Raw genomic sequence first — 26507 nt, forward strand, 5'->3', positions numbered from 1 at the left:
GATGGCAGGAGCCTATAATCCCAGCTACTCCAGAGGCTGAAGTGGGAGAATCCCTTGAACCCAGGAGGTGGAGGTTGCAGTGAGCCGAGATCGCACCATTGCACTCCAGCCTGGACAACGGAGCGAGACTCCATCTCAAAAAAACAGACACACAAACAAAAAGAATTCCATGGTTCTGAACAACCTCCAGCGTACAAGAAGGGGCCTGGATAAATCCTTCATTCCTGAGAATTACAAACCCAAATTCTTACAGGAGCAAGCAGATAAAGGTTAAAAAAAAAAAAAAAAAAAAAAAAGGGACAAACGTTAGGTGTGACCAAGGACAAACTGAAGAGGACATACTCCTGCCACCAAAGAAAAAAGCCAATCTCTCAAATCTAGCCAATGATGCTATGTCATAATGGAATGCTTCCAATTCAGTGCTTCCACTGTTGCAAAACCTCATACTTTTCCAGGAAGTGCCTAAAAATTTGGATTTTTATGTGAGGTCTAGGTTTGGAAACAGTAACCACCAACTCATTTTTTTTTTTGAGACTGAGTCTTGCTCTGTAGCCCAGGCTGGAGTGCAGTGGCAGGATCTCAGTTCACTGCAACCTCCGCCTCCCAGGTTCAGGCAATTCTCCTGCCTCAGCCTCCCAAGTAGCTGTGACTACAAGCATGCGCCACCACACCTGGCTAATTTTTTGTATTTTTAATAGAGACAAGGTTTCACCATGTTGGCCAGGCTGATCTCAAACTCCTGACCTCAAAGGATCCGCCAGCCCTAGCCTCCCGAAGTGCTGGGATTACAGGCGTGAGCCACTGCACTCAGCCCAATTCAGTAAATTTTTAACAAAGCTAAAAAAACAAAAAAAAGTCTGGAAATCAAATTCACAACAAAATTTATGCTCTAATCCAATCTCATCTTACAAATGAAACAGAAAAATTAATTTATTCAAGTCATCATAGAAGATAACTTCATCTAACCATATCTAAAATACTACAGATATAGACACAAAAATCACACTTTTAGAGGAAACTACAACAAGGATGCTACCAGAATAACTTGGGACACAATTCTTTTTTGTTTGTTTTGTTTTGCAGGGGTGGGGGAAGGGACAGAGTCTCACTGTCGCCCAGGCTGGAGTGCAGTGGTGCAATCTCGGCTCAATGCAACCTTCGCCTCCTGGGTTCAAGCAATTCTCCTGTGCGCACCACCACGCCCAGTTAATTTTTGTATTTTTAGTAGAGACAGGGTTTCGCCATGTTGGCCAGGCTGGTCTCAAACTCCTGACCTCAGATGATCCACCTGCCTCGGCCTCCCAAAGAGCTGGGATTACACACCTGAGCCACCACGCCCAGCCAGGACCCAACTTCTCAGGAATGACAAAGCTGTCTTCCAACGCTGAAGGGCAAAATTTTATCAAAGGCTTTCTGAATTATTTCAGAAGCACGAAACTAAAATCAATGGAGACAATTACATACAGAGAAGGTAACTTGGGCAAAATGGAAGCAAAAAAAAAAAAAAAAAGTTTTTCTAAAAGAGGTTGTCAAAACAACAGCATGGCTATTTTGCAGAATATTTAGCTCAATTACCACGACTATATTGCTAAAATCCCTGAAGAATTCTTTAACTAGGCTATCCTTACGTTACTTCAAACCTAGACTACCTCAACTCTTCAGGTTCCCCAAAAATCAACATCTTTCCTTACTTCATTTCTGATATGAACTAAGTGACCTTTTGACTCCTTCAATTCTTCCCATGTATCTGTGTCAAACTGCCAAGTTTTGTCAGTTCTTCAACACCATTGTATAATTGTCCCTAGATATCCGTGGGTAATTGGTTCCAGCATCTCGCTTGAATACCAAAATCTGCAGATACTCAAGTCCTTGATATAACATGACATAGTATTTGCACATAACCTAAGCATATCCTCCTCTATTCTTCTCATCAGGGGTCCCTAAGCCTCCAGGCCATGGACAGGCACCGGTCCTTAGCCTGTTAGGAACCAGGCTGCACAGAAGGAAGTGAGCAGGAAGTGAACTGGGCCCAGCAAGCAAAGCTTCACAGCCACTCCCCACTGCTCGCATTACCACCTGAGCTCTGCCTGTCAGATCTGCAGTGGCATTAGATTCTCATAGGAGCACAAACACTATTGTGAATTGTGCATGCAAGGCATCTAGGCTGTACACTCATTACGAGAATAATGCTTGATGATCTGTCACTGTCTCCCATCATCCCCAGATGGAACCCTTGTGGGAAACATGCTCAGAGCTCCCACTAATCCTACATTATAGTGAATTGTGTAATTATTTCATTACATATTACAATGTAATAATAGAAATAAAGTGCACAATAAATGTAATGTGCTTGAATCATCCTGAAACCATCCCCCAACCCTGTGGAAAAATAGTCTTCCATGAAACCAGTCCCTAGCGCCAAAAAGGTAGGGAACTGCCGCTTTAAATCATCTGCAGATTACTTATAATACCTAAACAATATAAATACTATGTAAGTAGTTGTTATACTGTAATGCTTAGGGAATCATGACCAAAAAAATGTCCACACATGTTCAGCACAGTTGCAATTTTTTCCCAAATATTTTAGATCCAAGGTTGGTTGAATCCACGAATGCAGAACCCACAGATATGGAGGATTAGCTGTACATTTTATCAAGTATATGTTATGTGAAAGCACTGTGCTAGACATACTCACCAATTTAAGACTAGAAAACCCCTCAATCAATTCATAATGAGATAAACCCAACTACAACAAAGATAACACATTTCAAATTAAAATGTTATGATAACCGTAAGAACGATCAAATGTTCCCTTTTCATTTTATGTTGTTCTGTTTCTTTTCACTCCCACCACTCTATTCAAGCCTCATTAAAGAATCCTCTTATTAGAGACTCCAAACAAACCATATTTGGCCAGGCACAGTGGCTCACACCTGTAATCGTATAGCACTCTGGGAGGTCGAGGTGGGAGGATGACCTGAGGTCAGGAGTTCAAGACCAGCCTAGCCAACATGGTGAAACCCTGTCTCTACTAAAAATACAAAAAAAAAAAAAAAAAATTAGCTGGGTGTGGCGGATGCCGGTAGAGTCCCAGCTACTCGGGAGGCTAAGGCAGGAGAATAGCTTGAACCAGGAGATGGAGGTTGCAGTGAGCCAAGATCGCACCATTGCACTCCAGCCTGGGCAACAGAGCAAGACTCCGTCTCAAAAAAAAAAAAATTTTTTTGACCCCCAAATTAATATTTTCTAAAACAATTTCAATTGTACCACTATCCTACTTAAACATTGTTTTTCAAATGCTTATAACATTGATTTGCAAATCCTCTCATCCCAATCAAGACGGGCAGTTAAAATGCAGATTACAAGGGCCTGTCCACAGACATTCTAATTCAATCAGTCTGGTGTGATGATTAGCAATCTGGATTTTAATAAGCTTTTAGGTGATTTTGATTCAGGTGGCCTGTAGAACATATTTTTTAAAAAAAGAAAGAAAGAAACAGGTCTACAGGGTGAATGTCACATTCCTTAGCCTGGGATCAAAACTCTCCACACAAAAGGCCCCTGAATAACCACTATAGGGCAAGGGCTCTTCATTCCAGATAAACCCAATTTACTGCTGTTCACACAAGCCAAAGGTTTTCTCCTTCAGGCCTTACTTAAAAATGTCCACTAGGCCAGGCGCGGTGGCTCACATCTGTAATCCCAGCACTTTGGGAGGCCAAGCTGGGGGGGTTCACGAGGTACAGAGATCGAGACCATCCTGGCCAATATGGTGAAACCCCGTGTCTACTAAAAATACAGTAATTAGCTAGGCATGGTGGGGCATGCCTGTAGTCCCAGTTACTCGGGAGGCTGAGGCAGGAGAATCGCTTGAACCCATGAGGCGGAGGTTGCAGTGAGCAAAGATGGCACCACTGCAGTCCAGCCTGGCAACAGAGCAAGACTCCGTCTCCAAAAAAAAAAAGTCCACTAACAGGCTGGGTTCAGTGGCTCATGCCTATAATCCTAGCATTTTGGGAGGCCTAAGTGGAATGACTGCCTCAGGCCAGGAACTCAAGACCAGCCTGGGCAATACAGCAAAACCCCATCTCTACAAAATATTTGAAAATTAGCAGGGCATTGATGGCGTATGCCTGTAGTCTCAGCTACTCAGGACGCTGAGGTGGGAGGATTTGCTGAAGCCCACATCGAGACACTGCACTCCAGCCTGGGCGACAGAGCAAGACCCTGTCTCAAAAAAAAAAAAAAGTATCCACTACACCATTTCTCTTGGCCCAGCTCAAGCCCCACACCTACCAGATCTTACCAGATTGAAACAATCTCATCTGCCTAATTCTACAGTACCATACTGCCTGCCTTGAACCAACATTTAAACTATTATTACCTTTTCAACTTATCATAAGATAAAGGGCTGCAAATCAAACCTCTTTTCATCTCAGCACTGGGAACAATGCATTTAGGGAGTCCTTTCCCTAAGGCAATGGCATCTTGCATAAACATACCCGAGTAGGAGCAAATATTTTAAAACTTTCATAGATTTTTCTTAGGAAAAGAGATCATACAAGCCTGGGTAACATGGCGAAACCCTGTCTCTACCAAAAAAAAAAAAAAAACACAAAAATAAGGCGAGCATGGTACCGCACACCTACAGTCCCAGCTAATTGGAAGGCTGAGGTGGGAGGACAGCTTAAGCCCAAGAGGTCGAGCTGCAGTGAGCTGTGATCATGCCACCACATTCCAGCCTGGGCAACAGAACAAGACCCTGTCTCGAGAAAAATCAAAAAAAAAAAAAAAAAAAAAAACAGCTAAGAAAATAGATCTGCTATCTACAGCTGAATTGTATCTACCAAGAAAATTACTAAGTAAACAGAGTTCTTCCTTACCTGCATACTAGATAAATGTGTTCTAAAGAATTCTTCCCAGAGGCTGGGCGCGGTGGCTCACGCCAGTAATCCCAGCACTTTGGGAGGCAGAGGTGGGTGGATCACGAGGTCAGGAGATCGAGACCATCCTGGCTAACAGTGAAACCCCGTCTCTACTAAAAATACAAAAAATCAGCCGTGCGAGTTGGCAGGCGCCTGCAATCCCAGCTACTCGGGAGGCTGAGGCAGGAGAATGGCGTGTACCCGGGAGGCAGAGCTTGCAGTGAGCCAAGATGGCGCCACTGCACTCCAGCCTGGGCAACAGCAAGACGCCGTCTCAAAAAAAAAAAAAAAAAAAAAAGGAATTCTTCCCAGATCAGAAAACAGGTAAACTAAGAAAAAACTGTTAAAATAGACTCTGTTTTAACACCAATGTTTAACTTCTGACCAAAGAGCTATTCCAAAACAAACTCTACAGAAATAAATACACTTTTATGGTTAATTTCTGAAACTTTACATGTACAAAATGTTAATTGGTAAGTTTTCTACAAATATTAACCAGGTGCGGGGGTGCACTTTTGTAGTTCCTGCTACTTGGGAGGCTGAGGTGGGAGGATCACCTGGACCCGGGAGACAAAGGCTGCAGTAAGCCGAGATCATGCCACTGCACTCCAGCCTGGGCAACATAGCAAGACCCTGTCTCAAAAATAAAAAATTACTAACTTTTCTATCGTGACACATGAGGTTTGTTATAGCTTAAGTGCCTCTACTCAGTACTTGGCCAATAATTGTTGGTTTACTTGTCTTCCCCGTAACACTGACCAATATATATGGGCCTGTGCTATGTATCTTATTCATCTTCCTATCCTAGCAGCTAGAACATCACAGGTGACCAATAAAGAAATAGTACAGGTACCGGGGCTCGCACTCGTAATCCCAGCATTTTAGGAGACCCAGGCCAGATGAGTTCAAGACCAATCTAAACAACACAGCAAGGCCACATCTCTACAAAAAAAATTTTTTAATTAGCCAACCACGTGTCGTGGCGCACACCTGTAGTGTTAGCTACTCTAGAGGCTAACGCCAGAGGTCCGGAGTTTGAGGCTTCAGTGAACTATGATTGCACCACTGCACTCCAGCCTGGGTGACAAAACAAGATTGTCTCCAAAAAAAAAAAAAAAAAAAAAAGGAAAATATTCATGTTCCCGAGTTTGACCATGATAATTTCCAAGTTATCTCCAAGAGTAATATTTTTCCATTTAACATGACCCTCCAATCTTAACAGGATTTTTGACTGTATACATCAGACTTGTTACATCATTTAAACAGTTACAAGTTTAATGAAAACATAAAATCCTTAGGCCAGAATTTATCAAGTCTCATGTTATCAAAAGAAAAAAACAATTCTACTTTCCGATAAAGCAAGTCCAACATTTAGAACAGGAGCGAAAAATCGACACTTTAAAAATAGTACCCATAATGATTTTTGTCTTGGTCACATTCTGTGGCCTAGAAAGTACAGTAATTCTCTACAGCAAGGCTATCCCATTTACTAGAAGCTTCAGAACGTTTAAATATATAAAGCAATTGAAAAACAAGCAGTGATAATCAGCTAATTAACATATCAAAGAACAATAACTGTAACTGCCAATGCATAATCTAGGTTTGACAATAATTGACCTGATAGTTTAGTCTCTTCCCTCACCTCCTCCCACCTTTGTCTACTGTGCAAAAGTGGGAATATTAAGTACCTAATACGTGCCAGACACTGAATATGTAGACTTGTTCTCATGGGTTCAAAAACTTTCTTCAGGCTGAGCACGGTGGCTCACACCTGTAATCCCAGCACTTTGGGAGGCCGAGGCGGGTGGATCACAAGGTCAGGAGTTCAAGACCAACCTGGCCAACATGGTGAAACCCCATCTCTACAAAAAATACAAAAATTAGCTGGGCGTGGTGGCGTGCGTCTGTAATCCCAAGCTACTCGGGAAGCTGAGGCAGGAGAATCGCTTGAACCCAGGAGGTGGAGGTTGCAGTGAGCCGAGATTGCGCCACTGCACTCCAGCCTGGGTGACAGAGCAAGACTCCGTCTCAAAAAAAAAAAAAAAAAAAAGTTTTTTCAGGCCAGGAGCCACAGTGGCTTACATCTGTATAATGCCTGCACTTTGGGAGGCCAAGGCACGAGGATAGCTTGAGCCTAGGAGTTCAAGACCTGCCTGGGCAACACGGCAAGACCCTATCCCTACAAAAACTTTAGCTGGGCATGATGGTGCATGCCTGTAGTTCTGGCTAATTAGGAGGCTAAGGTGGAAGGATTGCATGAATCCACGAGTTTAAGGCTGCAGTGAGCTAGGATTGCACCACTGCACTCCAACCTGAGCAACACAGCAAGATCCTGTCTCAATAAAGTTTTTTCAAACCGCTTAAAAATAAGCCCACACATAACACAAATTTAGAGAAACAAACTTGAAAAAGATAAAGGAAACTGGCAAAAAGTTAAAGCAATGTGCCTACACGGTAAGTAAAAGCCAAATTTCAACCTAATTGCAAAGTTTGAAGGGCTTTTTCCCTCCCTCACCTCTTCCTCTGAGGCTGTCATAAACACCTACACGTAAGTCACTAGGCAGGAAAGAGTGTGAAGCAGAAAAAATAAACTGTAAAAGAAAAAAACAGTGTCTTCCCTAAGAAGTTTATTATATGTATCAGGAGAATCAGATTGATATAAAATCTGCACTGAAAGAAGTTATAAACACCTTATGACTGGAACAAAGGTTTACAGAAGGTTTAGAGAACAAACATAACTTTTTTATTTTTTTGAGCCGGAGTTTCACTCTGTTGCCCAGCCTGGAGTGCAGTGGTGCAATCTCAGCTCACTGCAACCTCTGCCTCCCAGGTTCAAGCAATGTCTGGAGATCGGCCTCAGCCTCCTGAGTAACTGGGATTACAGGCACCTGCCACCACACCCAGCTAATTTTTATATTTTTAGTAGAGATGGGGTTTCACTATGCTGGCCAGGCTGGTCTCCAACTCCTGACCTCAAGCGATCCACCCACCTTGGCCTCCCAAAGTGCTGGGATTACAGGCACCTGGCCAGAGGTAACTTTTTGCTGCAGTGAGTAAGGAAGACTTCACCAAGGAGGCAGGGAGTTGAGTCAGGCCTTTAGAAAAAAGTAGTGTATTAGGCAGAAGAAACTTAAGAAAGCAAAGATTTAAAAAAAAAAAAAAGGAAGATATAAAGCATGTTTGAAAAGACAAAAATATCAATCCAGTTAAAACAGAAATTATGTCAAACCACAGTTGAATAAAAGGATGAAAAGGTAGTAGCGGGTCAAATCTACAGGACGTGTTGAAACAAATTCCCTAATTAAGCATTACAACAGAATTAAACTTCATTTTTACATGTGTATTATCTTCATGAAATAAGACTGCACATCCACACATTAATTTGAATGCACTAATGCTTTTCAGCTAAGGAAAAAAGTCTAGTACATACCTGCTACAAAGATATGTAAATGCTAGGCTGAATTCAAATAACTGATTTTTTTTCTCTCTTTGTAATCACACACTTACGTCCAAAGAGATGGGAGGAAAAAAACCTGAACCTACATCCCTATTACTGAAACCATGCCAGCTACTCAATTATAAGGGAAAAGCAGAACTCACGATCTTTTCCTAGGATGATGTGAAATAAGAAAGCCCTGTCAGAAAAATTCCTTGTGTTGCCAAGACTGACAAAAAATAAAAATAAAAAAGGCTCCAGTTGGACTTTTAAATGTAGTTTTATCTTTAATGCCATTATTGAAAGTCCAGGTTACAACCTGGGAATATGTTCAATTAGCCCACCACTACTATCCGAAAGCTATTAATAGGAACTTAAAACCTCTGAGGTTCTTAATAGTTTTAGGATAGTGGTGGTCTACACAACTCAAAACTACCATTTCCCACTTAAATAAGAGAGCTAAGTCTCACCCACCTAGTAAACAGTGGACCTACCAGATTCTACAAATGTTAACTGATAATGACATCACTCTCAAATGCTGTTTCAGCAGGACAGAGTGGGCCCTTCCTCTTCCCCCTACCTCACCATAGTAGCACCCTACGGCCGGCACAAAGGAAAAGAAAAAAATATATATATGGAGAAGGAAGTTATGGCAGCTCCATTTCCTCAGTCCCCAAACCATCAAAATACGTGAGGGCATTAAAAAAAAAAAGCACTCCATAAAAGTGGGAGTAGAGTGAGAGGTTACCATGAAACCAGGCAAATTCTTGATACACTTACATTTGTAAAACTTAACCTGAAAGGAAACTGAATCTAGCCGAAAATTATCATTTTACACATCAAGAAACTGAGGCCCAGGGCAGTTAGGTGATTTGCCCTGGGCGACTATTCCTCTGAGGTGTTAAGTGTCTGTTACCAGTCAGAGTAGCACTTAATGACTTACTCAGTTACTTAAATGTTTATGACCTTAAGTACCTGTCTTGCAAAAAACACCACTGCCACCTCTTCTGCACCCATTCAGTGTCTTGCTTCAAGATCTAGACAGAGAATGCTGGATAAACCTCAAATGAATATTATTTCTCCCTTCAGCCACACTGTCCCAAATTACTCTTCTTCCTTTATCTAATTTTTAATAAAGTGGAAATCTTAACGTGCCTTAATTTCCCAGGTTCTGACTAAACAAGTGGATCATCAAAACTTCAAAATTTAGGGTAGAATATTAAGTGGAGCCTGCATATTACTGCTTTGCCAGTTGCCCTTTCCTTTGTATTAACGTTTCAGTCCAGGTTTTTCGAAAAGCAAGTAATTATTACACACGCACAGTTAACACTCAAATTATCACTTTTCAGATATTTTCCTTAGAAAATTTAACATCTCTCTTCTATCTTGAAAATAAAAGTATCCTACCCACGACGAGTTAATTTTTTTTTTAACAAAAACATCTAAAATAACCCTCGACAAAGCCAAAGTATATTAAACCACAAAATGAAAAAGTGGTAAGTAAAAATCCCACCACCTAAAAAGCACTTCGAGTACCACCAGCCTTCCCCGGCTCGCTGTTAACCGTCAAACCGTCAAAGCATTTGTGGAGGAACCTGGGGCAAAGTTCCGCGCCGGGTTCTCCAGCTGTGGGTTCATCAGCTTAGCCCACCACTCCCACGTAACACCAGTTTGGGGAAATGCAAACACGCCACATGTGCCCACATGTGCATGTTTTCATCATGTTTAACCACATTTATTTAACCGCCGTAAGTACGAAATCAGCTCCCGCGGCAAAGGTTTAAGAAAAAAAAGTATTGTGCATGCATCTTACCCCCACTTAAACCACCACCACCAGATGAACCGAGGTGAATTAAACCATTTTGAACGTTAACGCCGCTACACAAAGCGGTCTGAAAGGGTTCTCTGCCTTTCTGAAACACCAGGCAAAAGTCCCTCGGCAAGTTTCAAACTAATGACCGTACAGCGCTGCACAAATAACAAAAGCTTAATACCAACCACCAGGCCGTCAACCCGCTCACGTTACCACTGCCCAGAAGGCTTTTTAAAAACAAGCATTGAAAAGGGAACAATAAAAAGCGTCTCACCGCAAACACAGCACGAAAGGGACTGTCGGAAGTAAGGCAAGAGCCTGTTAATCTCAGTAAACGCCTTGGGGTCTCCGGGGTCGTAGTTGAGCACTAGGCGGCTCGCGGAAATGTAGAGAGCAGTAGCATTCACGGGGTTCATTGCAGACACTTCGACACCAATGGCTCCTGGTTGAAAAGAAATTCCGGATCCAACTTTGTAAGCAGCCAGGGAACGATGGCGAATTTGCAACAATTCGGAAGAAATCAGAGCCGAACCACTGGCCAAACAAGTAACCTAAATCCGTGCAAGTTTGTGGAGCTGAAGCAATCCTCCCACACATGGGGCCTTGGCGCCCCTCCGTCCCTGAGACTTCCAGATCAAAAATATAACAGAGAGAGAGAAACCAGCGTTCGAGTTCGTCCGGAGCGACCACAGGGCGCAGAACGCGGCGGCTTGGGCGCTCGAGGCGGGACTCGGCGCTCAGTCTAGCCCCGCGGCTCGGCAGGCGGCCTGCACTCGAGCTCCATCTCCGGACACGGAGGCGCCTCCTCAGGTTGAGCTGGCAGGCGCGGGAGCAGGCCCCGGCCCCGTCTGAGGCGCGGCACGCTTCTCCCGGGCTGCAGGGCCTCTTACTCCATCCCAATGCAGGGCGCGGAGGCGGCGGCGATGGCAAGGATGACGGTCGGGCGGAGGCTTCCCGGATCTAGTGCAAGACGCCGCGGCGGCGACGAAGGTTGCTGTTGCGGCTGGCGAACGCCGCCGCCGCGCTCTCCATATCGGACGCGGGGCCCAGACTGCGCTCTGGCTCTCCGCCCCGTGGGTTGCAGCCCGCAGTTCCCCGAGGTGGCGAGGCGGGCGAGAGTCCTCAACCCGGAGGGGAGGAAGTGCGCGGGCCGCCGCCGGCGGGCGGGAGGGGGCGGGGGGCAGGCCCGGCCGGGCCGCGGCGGCGCCCCTCGCTCCTCAGTCGCACACTCCGGGGTCACCAGACTCAAGCGCCGCCCCCTTACTGCCCGGCCATCTTTTCGGCGCCGCACACACAGACGACTCCTCCGCCGAGCACGACGGCCGCCGCCGCCCTCAGCGCTCCCCGGCCTCGGAAGGCAAGCGCTCACACCGCCAGGCCCCGCCGCCGCCGCCGCCCAGCGCACACAGCAAGGCCCCACCGCAGGCCCCTCCCCCGTGCCTCGCCGCCCTCACCCCGACTCCACGCGCCACTCCAGCTCGGTAGGGCCCGGGCTGCTGCGGCCTTAATGGATCCCGCGGGCTGTGTGACGCCTCAGGCCTCTGCTGGCGGCGACGACGACCGTTACCCCAACGGGCAAAGCCACTGTCATCCCCGAGACTCCCCCGCCGCCGTCGTCGCTAGCGCTCGCACGCATGCGCAGAGCACACTCTCACCCCTCCCCCCTTTCCTCTCCCTTCGCTTCCCTTTTCCCTTGCTTCTCCTCTAACAACCCCCTCCACAGCCTCCCAGAGCCACCGGCTCACTCCACGCATGCGCAAGCCGCTACCTAGCTCCGCCGCCTTTCGCCCTTACGCGTGCGCTTTGACCGCCCACCCAGAAAACCGGATAAACACATCAGCCCGCTCGCGCCAGTCCCTCACCGCTGCCAACCCACCCTGGGCTCACTGCGCATGCCTGGCTCTCCACTTCGGCTCTCAGAACGGAGCATGCTCTCTGCGAGCCGACAGCTCTCGCCGCCCCTCCCCCACGTGCTCTCAAATTCCCTCTCCCAGGCATGTGGGCTGTGGTGAAACGTTCGTTAGCTGGCACATCCTTCCCCAGTGTGGGCTGCAGGCTTCCCGCATTACATTGCTTCTGTGCCCGCCAACGCCGGGGCCCGACTTGGTAGCGCCATGTGGCGCTCTGCACTGGCGTGAACGCGGCCTCTCGTCCTGACTGACCGCGGTGTGAGGAAATAGCCTCGCCAGGCCCCAAGCCCCGCCCTCGCGGCCTTTCTCCTGGAACCGCTCATCCCGACTGCGGAAAGGGCGCAGCCTCGGCCGGCTGGCAGGCTCTCGCCTAGCCGGGAAGGCTGCAGTAGTCAACGTGGCTGCGCGCCCAGCAGGCGTGAGGACGGCTTTTGCCAGGTCCGGGCCGCGGTCCGCACCTCTCTGCGGTGGTTCGCAGTCGGAGGTCTCTAAGGCCCTGGCAGGCTGTGTGTAAGCGTGGAGGCTCGAACCCACTGCCCCCTCCTACCCGTCGGACCCGCGCTGTTCCCACGGCCTCTGGTCCTTGGACTCGAGCGGCCTCACCTTCATGGGCGCCGATCAGGACTTCACAGAGCTCTCACCGGAACAGAGTCCTGTTTTAAAAACAAAACGAACTCCTTTTTTTTTTTTTTGAAAGACCTAGCTTTTTTAAAAGACCTAGCTCTTCTATGTGAACAGATGTCTTGAAGAATGCATGATCTTGCTCTAGAACAAACCCAAATCCTTGCAAATGTTTTGTTTTTTAAAACAAGCTTTTGCCTTTTGTTTTTGCAGGAGATCAAGGGCACTGGGATATAAATAAACAAAAGCCTGACTTAGTAGATGACTTCCCTCCCATCTCAAAATACAAAACCTTTTTTTGAGTAGCACAAATAGTAACAGGCCATAGGAAGCATTTATCTCTGTACACACCAAAGCTCTTCAGCATAATTTTTCATGCACAGTAGGTACTCTATACGTTTGCAAAGTGAAAATTATGCGTGTAAATCTTTTGTGGCACGTTACATATGTACACAGGCACGTATATGGCACATGTAAATGTGGTACGTGTTAGTTACAAGCTGCCACTTGAGATGAGTAGAAATAGTTAAGATATCAAGGGAACCCATACAATCTCGATTTATAATTTCTAGTACCATTTGAAGGCAGGTGTTTTTTTTACAAGACCTACCATATTATCAACACTTAAATATTAAGCAGTAAGAATCTAACTTCCTAATTTTAATTAGCTGTGCAAACTGTATTTGGTTGTCTTATACGTGGAAAATGACAAATATTCTAAAAGCCACTCATTTTTAAAAGCTCCTTTTTTTTTTTTTTTTTTTTGCATAAGAGATCTTTTCTAAGCTCTCCTGCAAATAAAACTGTTACACGGTTCTATTTTTACTCCAGACTCTAAGGTCTTCTCCCACAACACACAGGTTATTCTCCCCAAAAGGAGCAACACAGAGAGTAAAATAATCAGCACTGTTTTCCGTTAAGACAGAATAAATTAGCAGTCACCCTAGGCAAGTAATTACTTGCAGGGCATTAACCTTGCTAATTTTCTCATAACTGGATTTTTACAAATGTCTTGAGATGTGTACACCCCAAATTAAGATTAATTCTGTTGATCATTCATGTGCATGGACATGAGTGAGAAAGAGAGAAAACGTGTGTTAAGCCAGTTCTTTTTTAGCTTCTGAAATTGGTTGCAACTGGTAATAAGACTATGGTACTTAGAGGCAAAGAATCTTGAGGTATATTCTCTTCTAATATTTATTGGCTTGCTTGAGCCTTGCCTAAAAGGGAAACAAATGAATTGTTTATAGAAAATGAAGTGCTTCAGCAAAGAAACTATCAACAGGGTAAACAAACAACCTACAGAATAGGAGAAAATGTCTGCAAATTATGCATCCAATAAAGGTCCAACATTCAGAATCTATAAGGAACTTAAAAAAATCAACACCAAAAAACAACCCCATTAAAAAATGGGCAAAGGACATGAACAGACACTTCTCAAAAGAAGACATAGGCCAGGTGCGGTGGCTTATGCCTGTAATCCCAACACTTTGGGAGGCCTAGGTGGGCAGATCACCTGGGGTCAAGAGGGCGAGACCAACCTGATCAGCATGGTGAAACCCCATCTCTACTAAAAATACAAAAAAATTAGCCGGGAGTGGTGGCAGGTGCCTGTAATCCCAGCTACTCCAGAGGCTGAGGCAAGAGAATTGCTTGAACCTGGGAGGCAAAGGTTGCAGTGAACCGAGATCAAGCCACTGCACTCTACCGTGGGCGACAGAGCAAGTGCCAAAAAAAAAAAAAAGGAGAGACATACAAGCAGCCAAAGAATGTATGAAGAAAATGCTCTGCCAGGCGTGATGGCTCACGCTTGTAATCCCATCACTTTGGGAGGCTGAGGCGGGCAGATCACAAGGTCAGGAGATCCAGACCATCCTGGCTAACATGGTGAAACCCTTTCTCTACTAAAAAATACAAAAAAAAAAAAAAAAAAAAAATCGCCGGGCGTGGTAGCACGTGCCTTCAGCTACTCAGGAGGCTGAAGCAGGAGAATCGCTTGAACCCCAAAGGCGGAGGTTTCAGTGAGCCGAGATCGCGCCACTGCACTCCAGCCTGGTGACAGAGCAAGAATCCGTCTCAAAAAAAAAAAAGAAAGAAAAGAAAAAAAATGCTCAACATCACTAATCATCAGAGAAATCCAAATCCAAACCACAGTGATATACCATCTCACCACACAGTCAGAATGGCAATTATTAAGTCAAAAAATAACAGATGTTAGGGACGTTCCAGAGACAAGGGAATGTTTACACACTGCTGGTAGGACTGTAAATTAGTTCAGCCACTGTGGAAAGCAGTTTGGAGAATTCTCAAAGAACTTAGAACTACCATTTGACCCAGCAATCTCATTACTGGGTGTATACCCAAAGGAATATAAATCGTTCTACCAAAAAGACATGCACTCATCTGCTCATCGCAGCACTAGTTACATAGCAAAGAAATGGAATCAAACTAAATGCCCACTGGCAATGGGCTAAATAAAGAAAATGTGGTACATATACACCACAGAATATTACACAGCCATAAAAAAATTATGTCCTGGCTGGGCACTATGGCTCGCACCTGTAATCCCAGCACTTTGGGAGGCTGAGGTGGGTGGATCACCTGAGGTTGGGAGTTCGAGACCAGCCTGACCAACATGGAGAAACCCCATCTCTACTAAAAATACAAAATTGGCCGGGCGCCATGGCTCACACCTATAATCCCAGCACTTTGGGAGGCCGAGGCAGGAGGATTACCTGAGATCGGGAGTTTGAGACCAGCCTGACCAACATGGAGGAACCCCGTCTCTACTAAAAATACAAAATTAGGGCGTGGTGGTGCATGCCTGTAATCCCAGCTACTCGGGAGGCTGAGGCAGAAGAATCGCTTGAACCTGGGAGGCAGAGACTGCAGTGAGCCGAGATCATGCCATTGTACTCCAGCCTGGGCAACAAGAGCTAAACTCCATCTCAAAAATAATAATAATAATAGATAAATAATAAAAATAAATAAAAATACAAAATTAGCTGGACGCAGTGGTGCATGCCTGTAATCCCAGCTACTCGGGAGGCTGAGGGAGGAGAATTGCTTGAACCCGAGAGGTGGAGGTTGCAGTGAGCCAAGATCACACCATTGCACTCCAGCCTGGGCAACAAGAGGGAAACTCCGTCTCAAAAAAAAAAATTATGTCCTTTGCAGCAATATGGATGCAACTGGAGGCCATTATCTGAATTAACACAGGAACAGAAAACCAAATGCTGCATGTTCTCATTTATAAGTGGGAGCTAAACATTGAGTACACATGGACATAAAGATGGGAACAGTAGACACTAGAGCCTACTTTCTGGGGAAGGGTGACAGGAGGGTGAAAGTCCAAACCTACCGGGGTTGGGCACGGTGGTTCACACCTATAATCCCAAAACTTTGGGAGGCAGAGGCGGGGGAATCCCAGCACTTTGGGAGGCAGAGGCAGGGGAATCATTTGAGGTCAGGAGTTCAAAACCAGCCTGGCCAACATGGCGAAACCCCATCTCTAATAGTAATACAAAAAATTAGCCAGGCATGGTGGCGCATGCCTAGTCCCAGCTACTGGGGAGGCTGAGGCAGGAGAATCACTTGAACCCAGGAGGCAGAGGTTGCAGCGAGCCGAGATTGCAACACTGCACTCCAACCTGGCCAACACAGTGAAACTCCGTCTCTAATAAAAATACAAAAATTAGCCAGGTGTGGCCAGGTGCAGTGGCTCACGCCTGTAATCCCAGCACTTTGGGAGGCCGAGACAGGCGGATCACGAGGTCAGGAGATCGAGACCACGGTGAAACCCCACCTCTACTAAAAATACAAAAAATTAGCCCAGCACGGTGGCAGGTGCCTGTAGTCCCAGCTACTCGGGAGACTGAGGCAGGAGAATGGCGTGAACCCGGGAGGCGGAGCTTGCAGTGAGCCGAGATCGCCCCACTGCACTCCAGCCTGGGCGACAGAGTGAGACTCCGTCTCAAAAAAAAGAAAAAAAAATTAGCCAGGTGTGATGGCGCATGCCTGTGATCCTAGCTACTCCAGCCTGGGCTACACAGCCAGACTACCTCTCAAAAAATAAATAAATAAATAAATAAATAAAAAGTTGAAAACAATGGTAAAGGTGGTAAATTATATATGTATATTTTTCCTAAATAAAAAAACCTCTGAAATAAACGTAGTTTGATTCTTTTAAAAAATACATTAAAAGTGCTTTAATTATTTAGGAAAAATCATATACAACTCAAATTCCCTTTTTTTTTTTTTTTTTTTTTTTTGAGATAGTCTCACCTAGGCTGGAGTGCAGTGCTTACTGCAGCCTCAGCCTGCTGGGCTCAAGCAATCCTCCCACTTCAGCCTCTTGAGTAGCCGGAACTACAGGTGCACACCACCACGCCGGGCTAATTTTTTTGTTGTTGTTGTATTTTTTGTAGAGACTGGAATCTAGCCATGTGGCCTAAGCTAAAGGGATCTGACTCCAGCCTCAGCCCCCCAAAGTGCTGGGATTACAGGCATGAGCCACAGTGCCCAGCCTATAACTCAAATTTCTTTTTCTTTTTATTCTTTTATGTTTAGTTCTGGGGTAAATGTGCAGGATCTGCAGGTTTGTTACGTAGGTAAACGTGTGCCATGGTGGTTTGCTGCACCTATCAACCCATCACCTAGGTCTTAAGCCCAGCATACATTAGCTATTTTTTCCTAATACTCTCCCTTTCCCCACCCCCCCATCCCTGACAGGCTCCATCCAGTGTGTGTTGTTCCCCTCCCTGTGTCCATGTGTTCTCATTGTTCAGCTCCTACTTATAAGTGAGAACATGCAGTGTTTGGTTTTCTGTACCTGCGTTAGTTTGCTGAGGATAATGGCTTCTAGCTTCATCCATGTCCCTGCAAAGGACGTGACCTCTTTCCTTTTTATGGCTGCCTAGTATTTCCTGGTGTATATGTACCACATTTTCTTTGTCCAGTCTGTGGGCATTTGATGGGCATTTGGGTTGATTCCATGTCCTTGCTATTGTGAATAGAGCTGCAATGAACATACACATGCATATATCTTTGTAATAGAATGATTTATATTCCTTTGGGTATACACCCAGTAATGAGATTGCTGGGTCAAATGGTATTTCTGGTTCTAGATCTTTGAGGAATCGCCACGCTGTCTTCCATGATGGTTTAACTAATTTACATTCCCACCAACAGTGTAAAAGCACTCCTCTTTCTCCGCAACCTCGCCAGCATCTATTGTTTCTTTACTTTTTAATAATGGTGTTCTGACTGGTGTGAGATAGTATCTCATTATGGTTTTGATTTGCATTTCTCTAATCAGTGATGTTGAGCTTTTCTTCATATGTTTGTTGGCTGCATGAATGTCTTCTTTTGAGAAGTGTCTGTTCGTATCCTTTGACCACTTTTTAATTGGGTTGTTTTTTTCTCGTAGATTTGTTTGAGTTCCCTGTAGACTCTGGATATTAGAGCTTTGTTGGATGGATGGATTGTAAAAATATTCTCCCACTCTGTAAGTTGCCTGTAATTTTTTTTTTTTTTTTTTTTTTTTGTAGAGATGGGAGTCTAGCCATGTTGCCTAAGCTAAAGCTATCCGCCCCCAGCCTCAGCCTCCCAAAGTGCTGGGATGACAGGCGTGAGCCACAAATTTCTTAAACTATCAATTTAAGATAATGATGTCTTCCTTTTTTTTTTTTTTTTTTTTTTTTTTTTTGGAGACAGGGTCTTGCTCTGTCACCCAGGCGGGAGTGTAGTGGCAAGATCTGGGCTCACTGCAGCCTCTACCTCCTGGGCTCAGGTAGCTCAGCCTCCCAAGTAGCTGGGACTACAGGCACATACCACCACGAATTTTTAGTAGAGACGGTTTTGTTATGTTGCCCAGGCTGGTCTGAACTCCTGGTCTCAAGCTGTCTGCCTGCCTCAGCCTCCCAGAGTTCTGGGATTACAGGCGTGAACCACCGCACCCAGCCTGAAATTTAAATTTAACAGCATTCTGTATTTTATCTGGTAACCTAAAGTGTGTATGCTTTCACTATAACCTTACGTTGTTTTCAATCTTTCCTTGGAAACTCTTGTGAATGGAGTTCTTTTCATTTCATCAACATGTGTTTACTAAGCCTCTGCTCTAGCAAAGCCCTGTACCAGAGTCTGGGAAGGTAAGACAGGCTCTGCCTTTAAGTTTAGAGGTCCTATCTTACTCCTTTTTGTATCAACTAGAGAACTCAGCAAAATTTTTCAGTCATGGTTTCTCATTCAAGTCAACCCTTCTGGACTCATTTAGTTCAAGGGTCACCATATGAAGTAAGAGAAAATTAACCTGCTACTGGGTGTATAAATTGATAGAATATTTCTGAAGGACAACAGGCAATATTAAAAGCTTGTAAAGTTTACAGAGCCTCAAAACTAGCAGTTCCACATAAGTCTCTAATTGATCCTAAGTTAGAGATTCCCAAACTTTCTTGGTTCATGGTGTCTTTAGCATCTCAGTAATTTTTCACCACACTCTTAGGCCAAAAGAAATATGAAATAGTTTGTGTTTTGTTTTGTTTTCTTTTTGGGTTTTTTGTTTGTTTGTTTGTTTTTGAGATGGAGGCTAGTTCTGTCACCCAGGCTGGAGTGCAGTGGTGCGATCTCGGCTCACTGCAACCTCCACCTCTTGGGTTCAAGCGATTCTCCTGCCTCAGCCTCCCGATTGCTCAGATTAGAGGCACCCGCCACCACGCCCAGCTAATTTTTGTATTTTTAGTAGAGACGGGGTTTCTAGTAGAGACTGTGTTGGCCAGCCTGGTCTCAAACTCCTGACTTCATGTGATCTGCCCGCCTCAGCCTCCCAAAATGCTGGGATTACAACCGTGAGCTACCATGCCCGGCCTGAAAGAGTTTTTTAAGTAGTTAGGTCCAAACAACTTAATTAGTATTTATGCTCTAACATGGTAGCTATTTGAAAAAGTAGGCCAGGCACGGTGACTCAAACCTGTAATTCCGGCACTTTGGGAGGCCGAGGTGGGAGGATTTCTTGAGGTCAGGAGTTCGAGATCAGCCTGGCCAACATGGTGAAACGCTGTCTCTACTAAAAATACAAAAATTAGCTGGGCGTGGTGGCAAGTGTCTGTATTCCCAGCTGCTCGGGAGGCTGAGACAGAAGAATCGCGTGAACCCAGGAGGCAAAGGTTGCAGAGAGCCGAGATCGTGCCACTGCACTCCAGCCTGGCAACAGAGCCAGACTCCGTCTCAAAAAAAAAAAAAAAAAAAAAAAAAAAAATCAGATTGGACATCACCACCCTCATTTCCCAGATCCCATGGATTTTTGTGCAATGCTTTATTTTTGTCACAGCACCAGCAAAAACCCAGCTTTGCAAAGATATAACCTCATTGAAAGGAATGTAAGGTGATCTAATGTTGAAACTGTAATTTTTACAGTAACCAACAAATGTCAGATATTTTCCTCACAAGGTTGAAATATCCTGCGGCTTCTCTATGAGTTCTCTGTGGCACCTTGGGGGCATGTTGGTGCACTCTTTGGGAACCAGAGAGCTAAGACAATAGGATAATCTAGGATTATGAAGAGATTTTTATGGTTTTTTTTGTTTGTTTTTTGTTTTTCTTTTTTTGAGACGGAGTCTCGCTCTGTTGCCCAGGCTGGAGTGCAGTGGCCCAATCTCGGCTCACTGCAACCTCTGCTTCCCGGGTTCACGCCATTCTCCTACCTCAGCCTCTCAAGTAGCTGGGACTACAAGCGCCTGCCACCACACCCGGCTAATTTTTTGCATTTTTAGTAGAGGCAGTGTTTCACCGTGTTAGCCAGGATGGTCTCAATCTCCTGACCTCGTCATCCGCCCACCTCAGCCTCCCAAAGTGCTAGGATTACAGGCGTGAGCCACAGCGCCTGGCCAGAGATTTTTATATAATAATAATTGCAATTGTTTATACTATTTTAAAAAGTAGAACTGATCCAAATTTCCAGATTGAAAACAACCTATATTATGGATATATCTACATAGTAGAATATTATATAGCTATTAGGAATGATGTAAAAAATTAAAATGATATAAAAATGTATTTATTGACAGGGGAAGATATTCATAATATATTAATTTTTTTAAACCCTGATTAACAGAACCATTTTGGAAAAACTAAATATCCATGCATGGTAAAGAGATGACTATAAAGACATACACCAAAATATTATTTTTTTCTGGATAGTGGGATTGTGGAAAATACTTGTTTTTCTTATTGTCTGTATACCCATTTTGAATTAAAGTTTCCCTCTTCTATTCTCCAATATTGACAAGTGCTTACCTCTTTCTTTTCTTTTTTGAAGGCAGTTTTATAATTTTATTTGATGTATTTGACGATCAGCGATTAGTTCTCATCCACGTTGACAGTCTATAGATTTTTGAAGGTGGTAACAGGTATATAGGTAACCAAAGCATAGAAATTATTTGGTGAATCTTCAACCTCATTACGTTTTCTGGACAACAGCACACAGATTCAGTATGGAACATTCCTTATTCCTTTGGCCCAGACAGCTTTGTTGAGCCTGGTATCAATGTGCACATCTGGAGTTCCCATCTCCTTCATGGCACATTTCCGAATCTCTTTGAGTGCCCTAGCGGCACACTTCTGGAAGCTCACTCCATAGATGTGGTTGTGAATGTTGATGGTGTATGCTCAGGTCACTACCTCGTTGATGGCAGAACGGCCTTTTTTCTTCTCGCCACCCTTCTTTGCAGAAGCCATTCTGCCAGGTCCAAGTTGATAAAAAGCGTGCTTACCTCTTTTGTTGCACTACCACACTATGCTGCAGTTGTTGGTTTAGCCCTGTTTCCTCCCCATTATGTTTCTATAACTCTTAGAAGGTCAGAGTTTTCTCCGTCTTTGCCTCTTATCCTCATTGCTTAGCATAAGGTCTGACATATAATAGGAATTCAATAATTGTTAAAATAATGATTAGTGTGACAATATAAGTAAAGTCACTAGTATAGTGTGTAGTGCCTAATAGGCATGGAAAATTGTTTGCTTTTTCCTTGGGAAGAGATACAAAATGCCTTACAAATCTGAAGCCAGTTCTTGTTTCAGCTTGATCAAATCAATGTTAATTATAAGATCCTTAATAAAACCAAAGGTGTGAATTGATTTGAAACACTCAGAATATCAATCATCAAGTATTTATTGAATGCACTCTAGCACTTTGGAGACAATGAAGTAAATACAGAAATAGTTGTAGTTATGTTTTCAAAGAACAAAGATCAGGCAAGCGGTCAGAGAGACTTTCTGACAGGTTAGATTGTTTACAAAATAGCGAATTTTTGTCTTCCTTTCCTTTCCTCTTTCACCCTCCTTCCTCTGTCCCCTCCTTTTTCTTCCTCCACCAAAAACTCTGTGTAGAGATGATGTTCCCTCTCCCACTTTCTCAAGTTGCATTCTCCCCCATTGCTTATTATTTCCATCCCATCGTTTTCACCATTATACACATCCCTACCAGATTTTAACAAATGCCTGGCCAGGCGCCGTGGCTTATGCCTGTAATCCTAGCACTTTGGGACGTCAAGGTGGGTGGATCGCCTGAGCTCAGGAGTTCGAGACCAATCTGGGCAACATGGCAAAACTCCGTCTCCACCAAAAATACAAAAAAATTAGCTGGGTGTGCTGGTGCGCACCTATGGTCCCAGCTACCTAGGAGACTGAGGTGGGAGGATTGCTTGAGCCTGGGAGGAGGAGGTTGCAGTGAGCTGAGATGGCACCACTATACTCCAACCCGGGTGACAGAGTGAGACCCTGTCTCAAAAACAAAAGCCACAAATGCTTAATCTACTGTCGTTGTGGAAACCAATAAATCTAATTAAACACAATCTATGGGAAAGTAAAAATAGCATAATCTAAACTCATGAAAAATCTTCAGAAATTGGCCAGAGTAGTACTTCTTTATAGGGAGCTGTAAACCAGATGAAATTAAACTAGGCTGTAATTCAGGCTGATACTTCTGTTCTTTCCTGATCATTCCTTTCTGACCATTACCAAACTTCCTCTTCCATCCTCTGCTCTTAGCTGTGGTCATAGCTCTCCCCTCCTCAGTCCTAGAGCTCCCAAGAACCACTTCCCTTCCCCCTCCAAGCCATTCCTGCTGATATTTTTTCCATAACATTTTCCAAATCAATGTATCTCTCCATTGGTTTAATCCAAAAACATGTATTTAGCAAGTCAAGCACTCATTTATTTTACACCTCAAATATTAAAATTGTTTTTATCTTCTTCATCTCTAACTCCAGCCTTAACAAAGCAGCTTGCTTTATTGGTCATCTACCTAAGACAGTGCCAAACACATTAAGGAACCCACTAAATGTTACTGTTTTTATTCCCCAAGACACTTTCAACACTATTCAAATGCCTATTAAATTTGTCCATTCATTTATGCAACCAACGTTTATTGCCAGTTATATGCCAGGCATTCAGAATACAAAAATGAATAATTCAACAGTTTCTAGCCCTCAAAGAGTTCACAGTCTAGTTGGGGTGGCAGCTATGTACACGGCTAATTTATAATTCAGATTAGTAAGGATTTAGGGATCTACTTGACGCAAATCTAAAACGTCTTAGCAGATATGTCTGTTACATTATGAGTTAAACAAGCTTGTGTGGACTTTCCTGAGAAAAATAACTGCAATTATTCATGGCATTGTTTCTAAGGGAAAATGTGTTCTGCATTCCAAACAGTCAATTTAAAATAGAATTTTTGGAATACAGCCGATTTTCCCCTGGGGGCTATTTCTCCATTATCTAAGAATCCCTCTCTGTCTTAGGACAGTTTTCATACACAACTCCCACCTGTTCTACATAGCATATGGTACTACCTGCAGGTTGCATAGTTTCATGATCACCACCTTCCTCACCTGGGCTCTGCACTACATGTTTAAGATAGTCCTCTGGTCAAGGAGGTTGAGTTAAGCAGGTAGGACTGAAGTAGCCCCAAATCTGACTGTTTTAACATTTCACTATTAGAGAAGGTAGTGAGGAAGAGTCCATCAAGTGAGTGATGAAAGTTTGAAATTGCTGCTATGTAAAAGGAGAGAGGGAGCTGATTAAGGACATTAAAAAAGACCACTCATGCCTATAATCCCAGCACTTTGGGAGGCCAAGGCGGGCGGATCACGAGATCAGGAGATCGAGACCATCCTGGCTAACACGTGAAACCCCGTCTCTACTAAAAATACAAAAAAAAAATTAGCCGGGCGTGGTGGCAGGCGCCTGTAGTGCCAGCTACACGGGAGGCTGAGGCAGGAGAATGGCATGAACCCGAGAGGTGGAGGTTGCAGTGAGCCAAGATCGTGCCACTGTACTCCAGCCTGGGTGACAGAGTGAGACACTGTCTCAAAAAAAAAAAAAGATCGCAGGAGTGTTTTTAAAAGGGTGCATCTCTTAGATAAAACAGGATTCCCAAAGATATCTAACTATAGAGTCTTAGACAATAAAGGTTTAAAAATGATCTTTGCAATTCCAAGACAGACTAAGCTAGGAATGAGGTGTTTGTTTGTTTGTTTTTGAGACAGGGTCTTGCTCTGTCACCCAGGCTACAGTGCAGTGGTACAATCAGTCTCACTGCAGCCTCAATCTCCCAGGATCAATGGGCCCTCCCCACCTCAGCCTCTCAAGTAGCTGAGACTACAGGTGCATGCCACCATGACTAATTTTTGTATTTTTGGTAGACACAGAGTTTTGCCATGTTGCCCAGCCTGGTCTTGAAATCCTGGGCTCAAGCCCAGCTTGGGCTCCCAAGCTCCCAATCTGCCCATCTTGGGCTCCCAAGCTCCCAATCTGCCCAGCTTGGGCTCCCAAAGGGCTGGGATTACAGGTGTGAGCCACCATGCCCAGCTGGAATGATGATTTCTAACCTGAAGTTGAACAAGCTAGACTTTTTGAGCCCTTGTTATTCCTGAGCTTTGCAAGGTAGCATGGGGCAGTGGAATAGCATGAACAAAGCTTTGTTTCAATACTTACTGTGTAGATTTGGGAAAAATTATTCAAGTTCTCTGAGCCTTAGTTTTCTTATCTATAAAATGCAGATAATAATAATACCTTGAAGCTGGGCACAGTGGCTCATGCCTGTAATGCCAGTACTTTGGGAGGCCGAGGTGAGTGGATCACTTGAGTCCAGGAGTTCAAGACCAGCCCGGGCAACATGGTGAAACCCTGTCTCTACAAAAATACAAAAAAAAAATTAGCTGAGGACTGGGCATAGTGGCTCACACCTGTAATCCCAGCACTTTGGGAGGCCGAGGTGGGTGGATCACTTGAGGTCAGAAGTTCGAGACCAGCCTGGCCAACATGGTGAAACCCCATTTCTACTAAAAATACAAAAATTGGCCAGGTGTGGTGGCGAGCACCTGTAATCCCAGCTACTTGGGAGGCTGAGGCAGGAAAATCGCTTGAACCTGGGAGGCAGAGGCTGCAGTGAGTCGAGATTGTGCCGTTGCACTCAAGCCTGGGCAACAAGAGCAAAACTCGGTCTCAAAAAAAAAAAAATTATCTGGGTGTGGTGGCACAAACTTAGGAGGCTGAGGTGGGAGGATCACCTGAGCCTGAGAGGTCAAGGCTGCAGTGAGCCATGATCATGCCACTGAGCTTCAGCCTGCGCAACTGAGTGAGATCCTGTCTAAAAAAAAATTAAATATATTAACTCATTTAATATGCTCAACAACACTATGAAGTAAGTACTATTATTATTATCCCCATTTCACATGTGAGGAAACTGAGGCACATAGGTCTAATAATTTGTTCAAGGTCACACAGCTAATGTAAGGCAAGAATTGAATCCAGGCAGTCTGGTTCCAGCATCCCTACTCTTAACACTATTCTATAAATTCACAAAGGGAGGGAACTCAATAGGAAAAATAGGTTTGGAGGGAAATTATGAACATAGGTTTTGGACATGTACAGTCTGAAGTGGCTATGGGACATCCAAATTAAATGTCCAACAGGCAGTTGGATAAATGAATCTGGCATCCGGGGTATAGGGGTGAGGGATCTGGTTTGAAGGTATAGACTTGGGAGTCAGCAGCATATGGCAATAAAAACTATGGGAGTAATAGAAATTACCCAGGAGGAGTAAGAAGAGAAGAATGCTAAGAATGAAGTTGTGATGACCACCAATATTTAAACAAAGTGCAGTGGGAAAGGATCCCACAAAAGAGAATCAGAAGGAGAGGTAGGCAGCAAACTGGAAAGATGTTTCATTTTCAGTGAGGTAATGTGCGTAAATAATTTAGCATAATAACCAGCAGACAATAGGCATCCCAAACGGTAACTTCTTTTACCATTAAAGTCTCATTTGAAGGTTATAGTCCTTAACTGTGCTGTGGGGCTTTCCTGAACCTTTTCCACATCCCCACGTTGTTGGTTTTTTTTTTTTTAGACGAAGTCTTGCTCTGTCACCAGGCTGGAGTGCAGGGGCGCAATCTCGGCTTACTCCAACCTCCACATCCCGGGTTCAAGCAATTCTCCTGCCTCAGCCTCCAGAGTAGCTGGGATTACAGGCATGTGCCACCATGCCCAGCTAACTTTTGTATTTTTAGTAGAGACAGGGTTTCACCATGTTGGCCAGGCTGATCTCGAGCTCCTGACCCCAGGTGATTTACCCACCTTGGCCTCCCAAAGTGTTGGGATTACAGGCATGAGCCACCGTGCCCGCTGCCTTCCAATTCTTAGCAGAGGACTTTACCTCTTTCTTTACCTCCAAGGAGAAAATAAAGATCTCCTTCTTTTCTACATCAAAATATTCCACAATTCCCCATCCTGTCATTCTTCTCTCTGTT

General features: G+C 44.4%; 1 protein-coding gene and 1 pseudogene across 1 annotated transcript in view; both read right to left on the reverse strand.

The window, feature by feature from the left end:
- MSL2 (MSL complex subunit 2) overlaps positions 1–11392 on the reverse strand; it is a 47186-nt gene extending 35794 nt beyond the window's left edge. The window contains exon 1 of the mRNA XM_024245306.3: positions 10449–11392. Within this exon, the coding sequence (XP_024101074.1) occupies positions 10449–10590 (142 nt within the window). The 5' untranslated portion in view covers positions 10591–11392. The remainder of the gene's footprint in view (positions 1–10448) is intronic.
- Positions 11393–21084: 9692 nt separating this feature from the next.
- LOC112132720 (large ribosomal subunit protein eL31-like) lies at positions 21085–21438 on the reverse strand (annotated as a pseudogene).
- Between the last annotated feature and the right edge of the window lie 5069 nt (positions 21439–26507).

Source organism: Pongo abelii, chromosome 2 (genome assembly GCF_028885655.2).
Source record: "Pongo abelii isolate AG06213 chromosome 2, NHGRI_mPonAbe1-v2.0_pri, whole genome shotgun sequence".
Classification (NCBI taxonomy): domain Eukaryota; kingdom Metazoa; phylum Chordata; class Mammalia; order Primates; family Hominidae; genus Pongo; species Pongo abelii.